This window comes from Malus domestica, chromosome 05, assembly GCF_042453785.1.
Source record: "Malus domestica chromosome 05, GDT2T_hap1".
In the NCBI taxonomy this organism is placed as follows: Eukaryota; Viridiplantae; Streptophyta; class Magnoliopsida; order Rosales; family Rosaceae; genus Malus; species Malus domestica.
Window position 1 is genome coordinate 8,163,389 of NC_091665.1, and position 14,352 is coordinate 8,177,740.

The window sequence follows — 14,352 nt, forward strand, 5'->3', positions numbered from 1 at the left end:
CACATACATAACATGCGTGGAAATTACTAATATTTTATTATAATAATACTTACAAAAGTAACATTTAGTATTTTTTGTTTTAGTTTACATTTTTCTTTAAAAAACTAAAACTAATTAACAAATAAGTTTTTAGTTTTCAAATAAAATGAAAACTGGAAATAAAATTTCGTTACCGAACGACTTGAGCATAACGTGTTCGACTAGTCAAATGTTCAGCATAACGAGATCGACAAGTCAAATTTTCATACTTTGACAGTTTCGTTGTAATTGTGAAGGTTGAAAAGGAGAGCGTGTACCTGCTTAAAAATACAGTAACTTGCCTATTGGTCCATAAATTTTGTGGGATCAGGCTTCTCTGCCCTCCCACTTCCCATACACTTCCATTCTCTTCTATTTTGTGCGGTCACAGTTAAGCCACGTTAATATTTTATATTAATTTTTTTTATAGAGATAATAAGACAAAAAACAATAGCAATATAAAATGTTAACATGATTTAACCGTGACCGCACAAATAGGAGAGGATGTGAGTGTGTGAAAAGTGGGAGGGCAGAGAAGCCAAGTCTAATTTGCGCGAGGTGAAAATTAAGTCCTCAAACTTATTAAAATTTGTCAAATTAATCCTTATTATAGGTCCAAAACTAATCCATTCAATTTTACGTGAGATTGCGAACTTAACTACCTAGAGAAATTAACAAATACAATATCCAGTCAATTGTTTTTATATCGATCTTGTTTATGGTTTTCTGCATTCCTATTTGTGTCATAAAATTCCCTCTTTCTAACAAGCTGCTATAAAAATCCAGTCAAAGTGGGTTCTAATGTTTGCCTAAATTCGTAAGAAACCCAGGGAGGGGCTGAACATATGCTCAAACAATTTCTCGTTGCCCTAATTTCAAATCCCGGAAAATACCCCACTGCTGCCTCCCGTAAGAGTCTGGGCAGTGTCTCAGTCCCAATGTCAATGTCGCTGATCATCCTCTTAGACCAGTTACTAATCATGTACCAACAAGAGAGGATGACAGTTTTCGTCAGAAAACCATGCACCGTTGAGTTGATTTGATTTCTAATAGTAACATAGAAATGCTGCAACATTTTAATTTTCTGTTCATATTGCTGCGTTCTTCCTTCTAATTTTATATGGCTTACTTTGTTGCCATCTCTCCTTGACTAATTTGGTTTGAATCTTTCCCTGAGGATAAGCCAACACATTTGACTAATAAATAAAACACCAAATCAACAAATTCTTTGTTTGGATAAAAGCCAAATCCGGCTTAAGATGGAGACTGAAATTAGATTTAGGTTTGAAGCACTTCTCGTTAACTTCAACTGATGCAGGTTTTTCCAAATACTAATTCATATATGAAACATGAGGCAAACTACTCAACTTAACTACCTAATACTATTTGTTAAAAAAAAAAACTACATATTACTAGAGATTAGATTTTTATAACAAAGAACATCAATAATATTAAGTGTAAAATCTCATATACGGTATAAAAGTCTATTCTCCAACTGCAGCTGCCCAATTAAAGAAAAGAACAACATGCATGGAAGGTGACATTTCATTTTTATTATTGCGTACCTCCCAACCTCCTCTTTAATTAGCTAGGGTTGACATGGGCCAATTCTTCTTTAAACATTTCAATCTTATGCCATAAATACGTATAAATATTAGGCAGTTCAATGTTTTTAGATGAAATTTATAAATTAGGTTTTAAAAGATGCTAGACGCTAGTTGGGTGGTGGGTTGAGGCTCAGTCGCCTAGGCAGATTAAGTAAGTTCATTACATATTATATAAACAAGTGTCTATTTACATAGTTGTGTTAGGATACATAAATTACAAAATAAAATGAACATATAGACTACAAAACATTATAACATATTGAAAACATGGGGTGTGTCATCCAAGTATTCAATAAGTCTCTTACATTTGATTGAAAAAATAAAATACAAAATTAAAATCGATTTTCTATTTAAGTGAGATTCAAGACCTATGCAGGTCTAGATGGGTTAGGTGGGCTAGGCGTATTTTCTTAATTTTTAAATGCTTTGGGATTAATCGGGACGGTGTCTAGCCCCTAGCGCCTAGACAGAGCTAGACAGAAATTTTTATAACAGTGATTATATGATATGTTACACTACAAAATAAATACATTAATTAATATTTAATAATAAATTTAATTATTAATAATCACGCAATATGATATACAAAATATAATTTAAATAGAGGATTCTTTAGTATTACTCTATCTTTATAGAGTCAAAGTCATCATAATACGTTCTTGGTACGTTCCATCAACATAGTTCTCCAAGTCCAAATCGTCCTTGAAATTTTGATATTCGAGTTTGAATTAATCTATGACAAATTCCATCAACTAACCAATAACATTTTTCATTTCTTTCGCAGGTCGTTTTCAACTTCATCTCAATTTTGTATTCTTTTTTTTCTTGGCTCCACTTAACAACTAAATCCTCTATGCTATCCTATGTCACGACTCACCAACAAGCAATAACTACATATTTATTATATTAGGAATGTTATCTTATATGACAAATAGTATATACAATACAAAAAAAATTAGAAAGGTCACATATTTGAATTATATTAGTGTATCATTTGATGTGTTAAGTTATGTATACATTTCAGGTCAATTAATAAATTTATCTCACTAAATGTTGGTTGTGTGCATTACTTGCCACATGAGATGTTATACTAATGTTGTATAAATATGTGGTTCCCCTTGCATTACTCATGCAGCTGACATTCAATAAGATAAATTCGTTAATTGAAGTGACATGTACGCATAACTTACCACATTAATGTTACACCTAAATGTAAATTGTGATCTTCCTAACATTTTTCTTTTAGCAAGTGTTTTTTTTTTTTTTTGGAAAGTGAATAAGATAATTTTATTGAAAATAACTCAAGGAGCATTCATATCTTGGTTGAGAAGCACCCTAATAGCATCAAGGGGTTCCTCAAACCAATTAACTAAAACACCTTCTACCAAACTTAATTTAGTGAGGCAATGAGCCACACTATCAATAGCTCCTGTATTCAGTAACTATAAAACCCAATGTTGGATAGGTCCACGAGATGATTCTTGCATGCCTCAACAGCTTCAACAGAATCTGTCTCAACCTACACTCATAGAAAACCAAACTAAGATGCAAGCCTGACCCCTCCCTAACAACAAGCAATTCAACCTGCTTCACTGACAAACAGCTTTCAAAACGCCACGTACCAGCCACCATAAAGCCCTCAACACCAACCCCTTATGTCACCTTCGCAGCCCTATCGACATTTAATTTAAACCACCCATTGATAGGGGCTATCCACTTGAGCAATCTTGGAAGTTGCACATGGCTGGGCTGAAGGTTAGCCTAGCGAAAGTCTTGCAACCAACTAAGAGTGCACTGGGCAACCTCCATGGGATCTGAGAGATGCCCTTCCCACAACTTATTCCTTTCCAACCAAAGAGCCCATAACATCATCAAAACAGCATCAAAATCAACTCATTTATGTTCAAGCAGGTACAATAACTATTCCTTATCAATTTCTGCGGAGGAAACCGACACACCCACTCCCAATGATGCTGCACACCACACTACTCGAGCGAAGCTACAATCTTAGAGCATATGTTGTAGTGATTCTCATGGGGCATCACAACTAGGGCACAAAGCTTCGACCCGTGCTCCTTTTATAGCAAGATTTTTTCGTGTAGGAAGAATATTGTTGTGAACACGCCATCCACAAATCTTAACCTTAGGTGGAATCCGAGCCCTCCAAATAGCATGCCAAAGACCATGATATGCCCCACCATCTTGATGACAACAAAGCCATCAAATACACTGGCGCACACCTCTCTAAAGCCACCTTATATGCACTTTTTACTGAATACAAGCCTTTTATCATAATGCCACATGATCCTATCCGGCGCCCAACGAAAAGTCAATGGAATGGAGCTAATTAAACAGACTTCCTCTTCATCAAACAGCTATTTTAGAAGTTCAAAACTCCAAGCTCTGTCTTCTTGTAAAATCAACTCACTCACCATTAAATCTTCCATAGACGGGGGTGGTGGCATAAAGACCTTAAATGTTCACGGATGAGGAATCCAGTGATCCCACCAAACTGACGCTAAGGCCCTATCGCCAATGGCCCATCGTGTACCATCCTCCAAAACAAATGGGACTTCACAATACTCTTCCAACAATACGAAGCGTAGGGTGCTCCACTGCTTCCCAAAAAGAACAATTCGGGAAATATTTAGCTCTCAATAGTCGTGCGATAAGGAAGTCCAGCTGCTGCACTAAGTGTCACCCTTGCTTAGATAGAAGTGCAAGATGGAAAGCATAAAGATCCCGAAAACCTAACCCCCTCTTCGGACTTCGGCTTACACATTTTATTCCATGATATCCAATGAATTTTGTGAGTGTCAATATCGCCACTCCACCAAAACTTAGCCATTAATTGCTGAAGTTGTTCACCAAAAGTCTTCGAAAGCAAAAAAGTTTGCATAGCATAAGTCGGAAGAGCTTGAGTGACAACTTTAACAAGTAGCTCTCTCCTCGCACTACTTAAGAGTTTTCCTTTCCAATCTTAAGCCTTTTAGTAACCCTTTCCTTGACAAAAGAAAATGTTTGCCTCTTGTTCTTCCCAACAAAGGATTGGACACCCAAGTAACAATCATGTATGTCCACCCTTTGTACCCCTAAGAAGGAAGCTAGTTGTTCTTGTAAAGCCAGCCCAACATTAACACTAAAAGTAATGCTACTTTTATGGAAGTTTATTGCTTGACCCGATGCTTGAGTATAAACATCCAAAATGTGTTGGACAACCGCACAATCCTCTAATGAAGCACAAGAAAAAATAAAACTATCATCTGCAAAGAGAAGATGGTGCAAACATGGGGCCAACTCTACAATACGAATCCTTTGGAACTCCCCTATCCGATCTTTCTACGCAATGACAGCTAATAATCCTTCAACACAAAGTAAAAAAAAAATATGGAGAGAGGGGATTACCTTGTCTCAAGCCCCTAGACGGTACTAAATACCCTTTCGCAACACCATTAACCAAGAAGGAATATGAGACTGAAGAGACACATGCCATAACAAGATGAATCCATGCTTCCCCAAATCCTAGACGACGCAACATCTCTTCCAAGAAACACCACTCAACACGATCATAGGCCTTGCTAAGATCCAATTTAAGAGTTAGGACACCATTTTTCCCACTTCTCTTATTGTGTAAAAAATGCCCCACTTCCGCCACCACCAAAGAGTTATCAGAGATTAATCGTCCAGGGACAAAGCACTTTGAAAGGGCAAAATCAACTTAGACAAAAGGGGTTTCAAACGATTGGCAATTACCTTGGCACAAATCTTGTAGAGAACATTACACAAACTAATCGGCCGTAACTGAGTCATGCCCTGAGGCTCTTTAACCTTCGGAATCAAAATGACATATGTAAAACACACTTCCTTGAGAAGCTTCCTAGTGGAGAAAAACTCACGAACTGCATACACCACATCCTCCCCTACAATATGCCAGAACTTTTGATAAAATAGTGGTGACATACAGTCAAGACCAAGTGATTTCGAAGGATGCATCTGGAAAAGAGCACATCTAACCTCCTCAGCCATGATAGGGGCCAAGAAGCTCTCATTCATCTTGAAAGTAACACTGGGCTCAACCGCGTTGGTCACGAAGTGAAGGGCATTTGGCAACACCCCCTATGAAGTAAAAATGTTGGAAAAATAATGCAACACTGTATCCTCAATACCTTGGGGAGAATCTTGGCAAACCTCAGCCACATCCCTCAACCTTTTAATTCGGTTCTTTTATTTCCTATTAGAAGCCCTCCGGTGAAACAATTTCGTATTTCTGTCTCCCTCCCTCAACCATGTAGCTCAAGAACGTTGCCTCCAATAAATTTCCTCCCTAGAGAGTAGGCTATCCAATTTCTTTATTTTTAAACACGTTCAAAACATCTTAAGAGGTGTGCAATGCCGGTTATAAAAAAGGTTTTTCGCATGCGGATAATAATGTGATTAAATTAGTTGTCAAATGATTATTATTATTTTTTAATAAACGATATTATCTATACTAAGGGGGAGGGGGTGGGCTTAGCTTCACAATTGGCTAGCAATAATGTGATTCAATTAGTTGTTTATTAAATATTATTTTCTCTATTCTTAATATAAATTCAATAGAGACCAATTTTATTATGTGAATTCAGCTGCTTTAATTGGTTTATGAAGGTTTTTTTTTCTAGCATGATCTAAGATTATTCATTTATTTTAAATATTTGACTTTTCTTTTGTTAATTTACACATATAAATACATTTAAAATGTGTGAGTCGGGCATAGCACGCCGTGATTCAAAAAATGTTTTTTGCATGCGCTTATGCATGAAGCCTAATAGTTTATTAAATGTACTGAAATTTCTCTTATATATTATTATAAAGAACAAAAAAATAGTTTATTCATCTTCATTAGTATGTGAAGTTCCAGTTTTGAATATCGTGAATGATGAGTTCGATATTGAATTATTATTTTATTTTATTTTTTAATACAATTATAGCGTTAGTGAGTTAAATAGTTAGTAATTATGTAAGATCCCACATTGCCCAAGGGAGTGATCCTTATATGTATATTCCCATTCCTACCTAGCATGAGGCCTTTTGGGAGCTCACTCGTTTTGGGTTCCATCGGAACTCCGAAGTTAAACGAGTAGTGTGCGAGAGCAATCCCATGATGGATGACCCACTGGGAAGTTCTCGTGTGAGTTCCCAGAAACAAAACCGTGAGGGCGTAGGCAGGGCCCAAAGAGGATAATATCATGCTACGGTGATGGAGCGGACCCGGGATGTGACAAATTATTTCTTCACCCTTTAATTATATAATACCATTGTATACAAAATATCTAAATAAATAAACACTGGAAAGCAAGACTGGTCAGAGAGTCAAATTTGCATCACTAAGTCATTTACCTAGAATCTGCTTGCTACTTAATTATATAATTATTCAGCATGTAAGGGAGACTTTGATTTCTTTTGGTGTTCGTCCTTTATCTCCAAAAGTTGCTCACCACCACTGATTTTGTTTGCCCATTTGAATTTTCTAGGGAAGAAAAGGGCAATGGAGGGAAACTTGAGGTGACTACTCTAGTAGAGAACGCCATAGCTAAGGACATCCCGCTATAGATCCAAAGGAAAGGACAGACCAAGTGATGGTGATATAATATTTAATGAACAACTGATTGAATCACATTATTGCTAGCCTATTATCAGTTATTAGCCTCTTGTCATGTCTTTGTGTGCGTTAATTTTTTTTTAATAAACGATATTATCTACACTAAGAAGAGGGGGTGGGCTTAGCCTCACAATGGGCTAGTAACAATGTGGTTCAAACTCGCCTTTGACAAGAATCGAACCTAAGACCTTTCACTTACAAGTGAAGAGAAATACCACTAGACCGTAGTACTAAGTGGCTTGTGTGTGTTAATTTGAATAAATAAATAAGTAGGAATAATGCAATGGAGATCTCATTTTTGTACCATATTAGTATACCACATAATGTGGCAAATGATTCGCATAATCAACATCCAATAAAATAAATTTATTATTAACTGACATTATATATACACAACACTTACCTGTGGTATATGTAGTATGTACTACAAAAATGTGGTTTTCTTATCATTTTTCAATAAATAATACAAAAATAAAAGGGAATTGTTATTAGCACTCCAAACTTTTTATAGTTAGAAAGAAAAATACACTTGTGAGGAGTGTAGAATGAGATTTTTGGAGTCCTAATAACAATCCCTAAATAAAAAAAGAAAGAAAAATAGGAAGACTACACTTTTATACCACACTGGTGTACCATCTCATGTGGCAAGTAATATGTACAAGTCAAATCAATTTACGAAATTTATCTGATTGGATGTTGATTGTATGCATCACTTACCACGTGAAACTATACACTAAATGTAGTATAAAAGTGTAATCTCCTTAACATTACTCAAAAGAAACAAAAATTGGGGGATCATATTAATAGCAGGAATTTGGAGATACAACACTGTAGGAACATAAAATATCACGGCCGATGGGAACATGTTACATGTATAACTTATCAAATATGATTACTCTGGCCTTGACAGAATATGCAAACCGTTAGTCAAATCCTAACAAGATAACAAGCCTCATTCTTTACGAAGGCCACAATCAATAGGCTCCCGAGCCTAATTCACCGTGTAGACAATCCATGTCTATCATCACACGACCTACATAGATTATCCTGATACGTAATGGGCTTGCATATCAGTCTCTTAGGATGGTAAGACCAACAGTCCCACGAACCTAGATGCTAGGTTTAACTCCTCAGTTCTCTATAAATAGCCAAAGCCATCCACTTTATGCAGTAATAAAAAAATAAAAAATCTCATAACACTCTTATTACTTCCTACAATCTTTATGATTATCAAAGAAGCTTTGGCTAACACCACACCAGTGTTTGTCTAACTCTGCTTGTCTCTTTTCTTTGTATGTGTAGGTTTTCGTCAAATTCAATTCGCGGTAGAAATTTCTTTCATAGTTACCATCTTGAAAGCCAAGCCAACTAAATTGTATTAATGGTTGACTAATTAAATTATCAAAGTTGATTGGGTGTTGTTATTGACATTTCAAAATTTTATTTTGTACTCCAAAATTTTTTATCTTTAGAAAAAAAAAATACACTTGCAATTAGAGGATCGCCTTTGTGGTTATAGTCTTTCTCTTCTACTTCATTCCGAATTTGAACCTACTTCTTTTGTAAATTAATATAGATGATTACTTATAAAAAAAACCACTTATAAAAAGGGCACAAAAATTGAATAAGGACGTTTTCATGGAACGAGATTTAAACTGAATAAGAACGTTTTCACAAAACGAGATTCCAATATTAGGCTTGGCACAAATAATCTATTTACCAGTACCCAAATGACACAAACTTGCAAACATGGATATTTTTGTCTTTTGAACAACGACAGTAACAACATTAAGGGCGTGAGGAAGTAGACTAAACCTTATAATAAGCATGCGATAATAATGTGTTTCAATTTTTACTTTTAGCAAAAATCAAATTTAAAATTTCTTATTTATAAATGAAAAGAATACTATTAAATTGTACTATTAAATGACGCAATAATGATTTAGATTTGGAATCGGTGATACGTGCAGATAAAGGTACGCGATTGTTGATTTTTTGTGCCATATTAAGTACTGTCATATTTTTTAATTGGCTCTGGTGGCAGCCTTGTTTGATCAATTATTGACCTCAAGGAACACGAGGCATGTATTATTAATTGGTTAAAGGGAAGAGGCACGTGACGATGATGTTCTGGCTTCATTGGTTTGCGTCATGTTCCGCCATTGTCAAAGTTTCCAACTGAACACGGTTCTGGTTTTCCTTATCTTACCTCCATCTTAAGAATACAAAACAAAATAAAGCATATTTTCCACATTTCACTAGTTTATATGTATTTACTTAATAGGGACAGATCGTGACATTATTTTTTTTTACACATTTTTGCCTCATATTTTTGTGGCGTCTATTTTTTAATGTATTTTAATAATCCGAATCGTTTATCTTTCATGTCTTCTCTTAAATGTTATGTCTACAAAAATTTATCCAAATCTAAACCAGATGACAGTTGTGTCTTTTTAGTTGAATATCTCACTATTTGATAGTGAATGTATTATATAACATGTTCATAGACAGTCCCTTGTTGAAAATTTTTGGTTTCTCTACGTTCTACTAGTATGTTTTGTACGCTACATCTAGACCATTTCTTCAATAGAAGTGAATCGAACTTATATTGTAGACCATAATATTAATTAAAGAAAAGGTGATACTAGAAATGAGAATGAGGATCCTCCTCGGATTCTCTTTTTGAGGATCTCAGATATCATTTAGTCGTATTTATTCATCATATATTGTGAGGTCATAAATTATTTTAAACTTTTTGTTTAAAATTAAACACAAATAATGTCTGACAAAACATGATCGCACGATTTATAATGAAGGGATAAGATTACAGAATCATCTAAATCCTCACAAAAAGAATCCAAAAAAGATCCTCATTCTAAATCACATCCAAATAATCTTTTGAATGTAAGTAGAGGCACAACAATTTAGACGTGGTCTCACTAATATTAAAAGAATGGATGAAATGTGGTTTATAAAAGTTAGACTTTCTATCATTTTTCTTAAATAAAAACTTAAACAAAACCTGGAATCATAGAATTACCATATTGCATATACATGTAGATTAACTATAAGGAAGCTATTATTGGCACTTCCATAATCTCAATCCACACTCCTTCTATATTTTTAATTTATCTATTTTAATTCTTTTAATGTGATTTATTAATTTTACCCTTATATTACTTTTAAAGTTTGCAATCTTGAAAACCTCATTTAGTATGATGACATAAATATTTATAGGGAGTTGTAAAGACCTTCTGTGCTCTAGAAGCAAGTCGGCTTTACAATCGTTTACTTTGAGATTTTCCAGTAGACCTTATGTGCAAAAGACTCTAAGGCCTACATAAGAATTAGAGTATGATTATGATGAAAATGGAAACATGCTTCAAGCTTATGTGGCTAACACAACCATTCTGACCTTATGTGCAAAAGACTCTAAGGCCTACATAAGAATTAGAGTGTGATTATGATGAAAATGGAAACATGCTTCAGGCTTATATGGCTAAAACAACCATTTTGAACACACACACACACACACACACACACACACACACACACACATATAGCTAAGCTGCTGAAATCCATACAGAGAATTTGGACATGATCGAGAACGATTCAATGGAACTCTCTTTTTTAAGATTGTTTGGATGTTATGTTTAGTTCTTGTGAATTGTTTAATTTTGCCATGGTTAAAATTTCAGAAAGGAAAAAACATGAGATTATTTCTCGTTATGATGTTCAAGATACGAACCATGACACCACAAACTATTATGTTGTATTTTAGAAAGATTATTTGTTGCCTTTGCTTAGCAACAATTTTATTTTGTATAATTTTTTTCGTTTCTGTATCAAATCTACCATAAACAATGAGCCTACTTACACCTTCCCACTCGTTTTTCGTTTTTCATTGTTTTCGCGGGAAATTAAGTTTTGGAGTTTTTTTCCATTGGGTTGCTGACTACTGCTTTGGATTTTACTTACATTGACTGTTATTTGTTATGCGATTTGAAATTCAAATTATATTTTATCATATTTTGTTTCCCTTTGATTTTTTTCATGGATCTTTTTGGGATTCTAGTAATAGTGTTTAGATTTTGGAAATTGTTCTATCTTTTGTGTAGAAATTCAAATATGAGATCATTGTTTCTAGTTTATTTTGTATCAATTTTTTTCATTACTGGAGCAAATCTGGAAAAAATAAATAAATCTACCAGAAATCCCTCCAATTTTTTTTCGTAAGCAAAATCAATTTCAAATGAAAGATTCGAGAGGCTTTCAAGAAAAGAAAAACATGCTCAAAATATCTAAGCATTCCCACCAATTTATTTAAGTCATCAAAATTATACTTAATGAGGTTTTCAAAATTTTGTGCACATTAAAAACAATATAAGGGCAAAATTGGAAATCACATTAAAAGAATTAAAATAGATAAGTTAAAAAATATAGAAGAAGTGTGAATTGAGCTTTTGGAAATGCTCCCTAACTATAATTATATATGTTATGTATTTATATATTTTATTGTTGTTTGACAAGACAACAAATTTGAAACTTAGGTGGTCAGCATTGGCCAGCTTATTGAAAACCCTCCACCTTGTCGGGTCATGAGTGCTTGCGTTGTAAATATTTCCCACGTGTGTGGGAGGGGAGAGAAATTTTTAGTTGTGAAAGGAACATAAGTGGTATACTACATATTTTAATAAGAGTGGAATAAAATTTTATTTTTTAAATTATTAACTTTTTAGCACACATATTTCCCAATTTGTATAATGACACATGATGTACTATCCTGTATACCGGTCTCACTAAAAAATCTCAGGTGTAGAGTCATATGTTAGGACTTGGATTCTCTGCCCTCCCATTTCGGTGCCCTCCTCGTGCCCTCCTGTTTTGTGTGGTCACGGTTAATCCATGCTAACATTTTATATTGTTTTTTATAAAAATAATAAGACAAAAAAAAATAGTAATATAAAATATTGATGTGGCTTAACCGTGACCACACAAACAGAGGGCACGGGGAGGACACCGAATTGGGAGGGCAGAGAATCCAAGTCCCATATGTTAACGTGCCATCTTGCTCTATAAATACCATTTTCCTTTTTCGATATTTCTGCACACCACTAAAAGTCAGTAAACCTTCCTTTCCCTCACTTCCCTTCTTCTGGATATACAAATTAAGACTAGTATTCTCAGCTTCTTCCTCTTTCCCTTCACCAATGGCTTCAGTGGATGCATCTGAACCCAAGGTAGCAAGCATCAAAACCCTAGCCGACTCAGATGCTCTAACTTATGTACCTTCCGAGTACGCCTACACCATGGATCCCAACGACAAGGGAGATGAAAACGACCCAGAACACTCAATCCCCATCATTGATTTCGCTCTTCTCACATCTGCCTCCCCTGATGAACGGGCACAAATGATCCAAAAAATAGGCAAAGCTTGCGAAGAATGGGGCTTCTTTCAGGTATATTCACACTCACAGGTTGCATTTTGCGGTACATCTATATTACTCAACATTTGATTTTTGTAAAACACTCTGGTTAAAATAAAAAACTGAAATAGTTACTAGTAGGTTTTTACCTTTTTAACTTAAAAATATATATATACAAAACTGAAAAGTGAAATAGTTATAAAATGAAATGGTTATTAGTAATGAAACATGAATTAATATTTCCATGCGCTTGATGTCTTTTAGGTGATCAACCACGGTGTACCCGAGAGCTTGATGAAAGAAATGATCGACGCGTGCCGAAGATTTTTTGAGCTGCCGGAGGAGGAGAAGAAGGAGTTCCAAACAAGGAACCTGCTGGACCCAATTAAGTGCGGCACCAGTTTCAACGTCGCAATTGACAAAGTTCGTCTCTGGAGGGATTATCTCAAGGTCATAGCACACCCTGAGTTCAACTCACTCTACAAACCTGCTGGATACAGCGAGGTGTCATTGGAGTTCAGTAAAAGAACCCATGCAGTGGCAACCGAAATATTGAATGGAATATCGGAGAGCTTGGGATTGGAGGCCGATTACATTGCAAAGGCCATGAACTGGGATCGCGGCTTGCAAATTCTGGCCGCGAACTACTACCCGGCTTGCCCACAGCCCGACCTGGCTATCGGTATTCCTCCTCATACCGATCACGGACTGGTGACACTCTTGATTCAGAATGATATGTGTGGCCTTGAAGTCAAGCACAATGATCAGTGGGTCTTGGTGAAAGCTGCTCCCGGCGCCTTTGTTGTTAACGTTGGCGATCAAATGCAGATTCTGACAAACGACAAGTACAAGAGCGTATGGCATCGAGCAACTGTGAACAACACAGCTACGAGGATATCGATCGCAGTACCACATGGACCGGCACTGGACACACCTGCTCTACCGATCCCGGAGTTGCTAGAAAAGGAAGGCGAAAAAGCAAAGTACATTGGAATGACATATGAGAAATTCATGGAACTTCAGGCAAGCCCCGCTGCCTACATGATGCCTTGCTTGGATCACCTACGCGTCAAGGACAATTGAAGTGGATACATGCATGGTGACTGGCCTGCCGGCGTTTCTAGCTCTCTTTTCTTTCTGTAGAATACTTTATGTTCCTGTAAGAGCTTTGATTCTCTATCAGAGTTGTTGTCCAATGTTTCCAGCTATGCGGGTATTTGCCTTGTTTGGTTACAAATTCATATTAACTGATGTCTGATAGCCTAAAGATTCTTAGCTAGGTAATATGTGAATCAATGGGAGCTTCTGATCACACATCGGACTCGTTTACGTACCCCAACGATATACTGGAGTTTAGTAAGATTTTATATATGTTTATAGCTTAACGCTGTCAAACTTTCCCATTTGATGTCTCTTTTACTAATTATTTTCTATTCATTTTATGTGTATATAAATTCTTTGAACTATCGTTTGTGGCTAGCTCAGTGTGAGATCTAGGTTACTCCCTCATTCCTTAATATACATAATATCATTTGTTAAAAAATAAAAAATAAAACTTCTTTGAAATATATAAACCACAATATCTGAACAGTGAAAATTTGGGATCAACAAGTTTATTGCTAATTGAGCACTAGTCCTATAGCGCAGTTTCTAGGAAAATTTC

General features: G+C 35.5%; 1 protein-coding gene and 1 non-coding gene across 2 annotated transcripts; one reads left to right on the forward strand and one right to left on the reverse strand.

The window, feature by feature from the left end:
* Positions 1-337: 337 nt before the first annotated feature.
* MIR11008 (microRNA MIR11008) lies at positions 338-570 on the reverse strand. The gene has a single exon (NR_161631.1). It is a non-coding gene; the product is annotated as a microRNA MIR11008 (primary transcript).
* Positions 571-12,349: 11,779 nt separating this feature from the next.
* On the forward strand, positions 12,350-14,092 carry LOC103436547 (2-oxoglutarate-dependent dioxygenase 19-like). The gene is made up of 2 exons (XM_008374981.4): positions 12,350-12,722; positions 12,954-14,092. The coding sequence occupies exons 1-2, from the start codon at positions 12,474-12,476 to the stop codon at positions 13,770-13,772; spliced, it is 1,068 nt and encodes a 355-aa protein (XP_008373203.1). The 5' UTR covers positions 12,350-12,473; the 3' UTR covers positions 13,773-14,092.
* Positions 14,093-14,352: the final 260 nt, after the last annotated feature.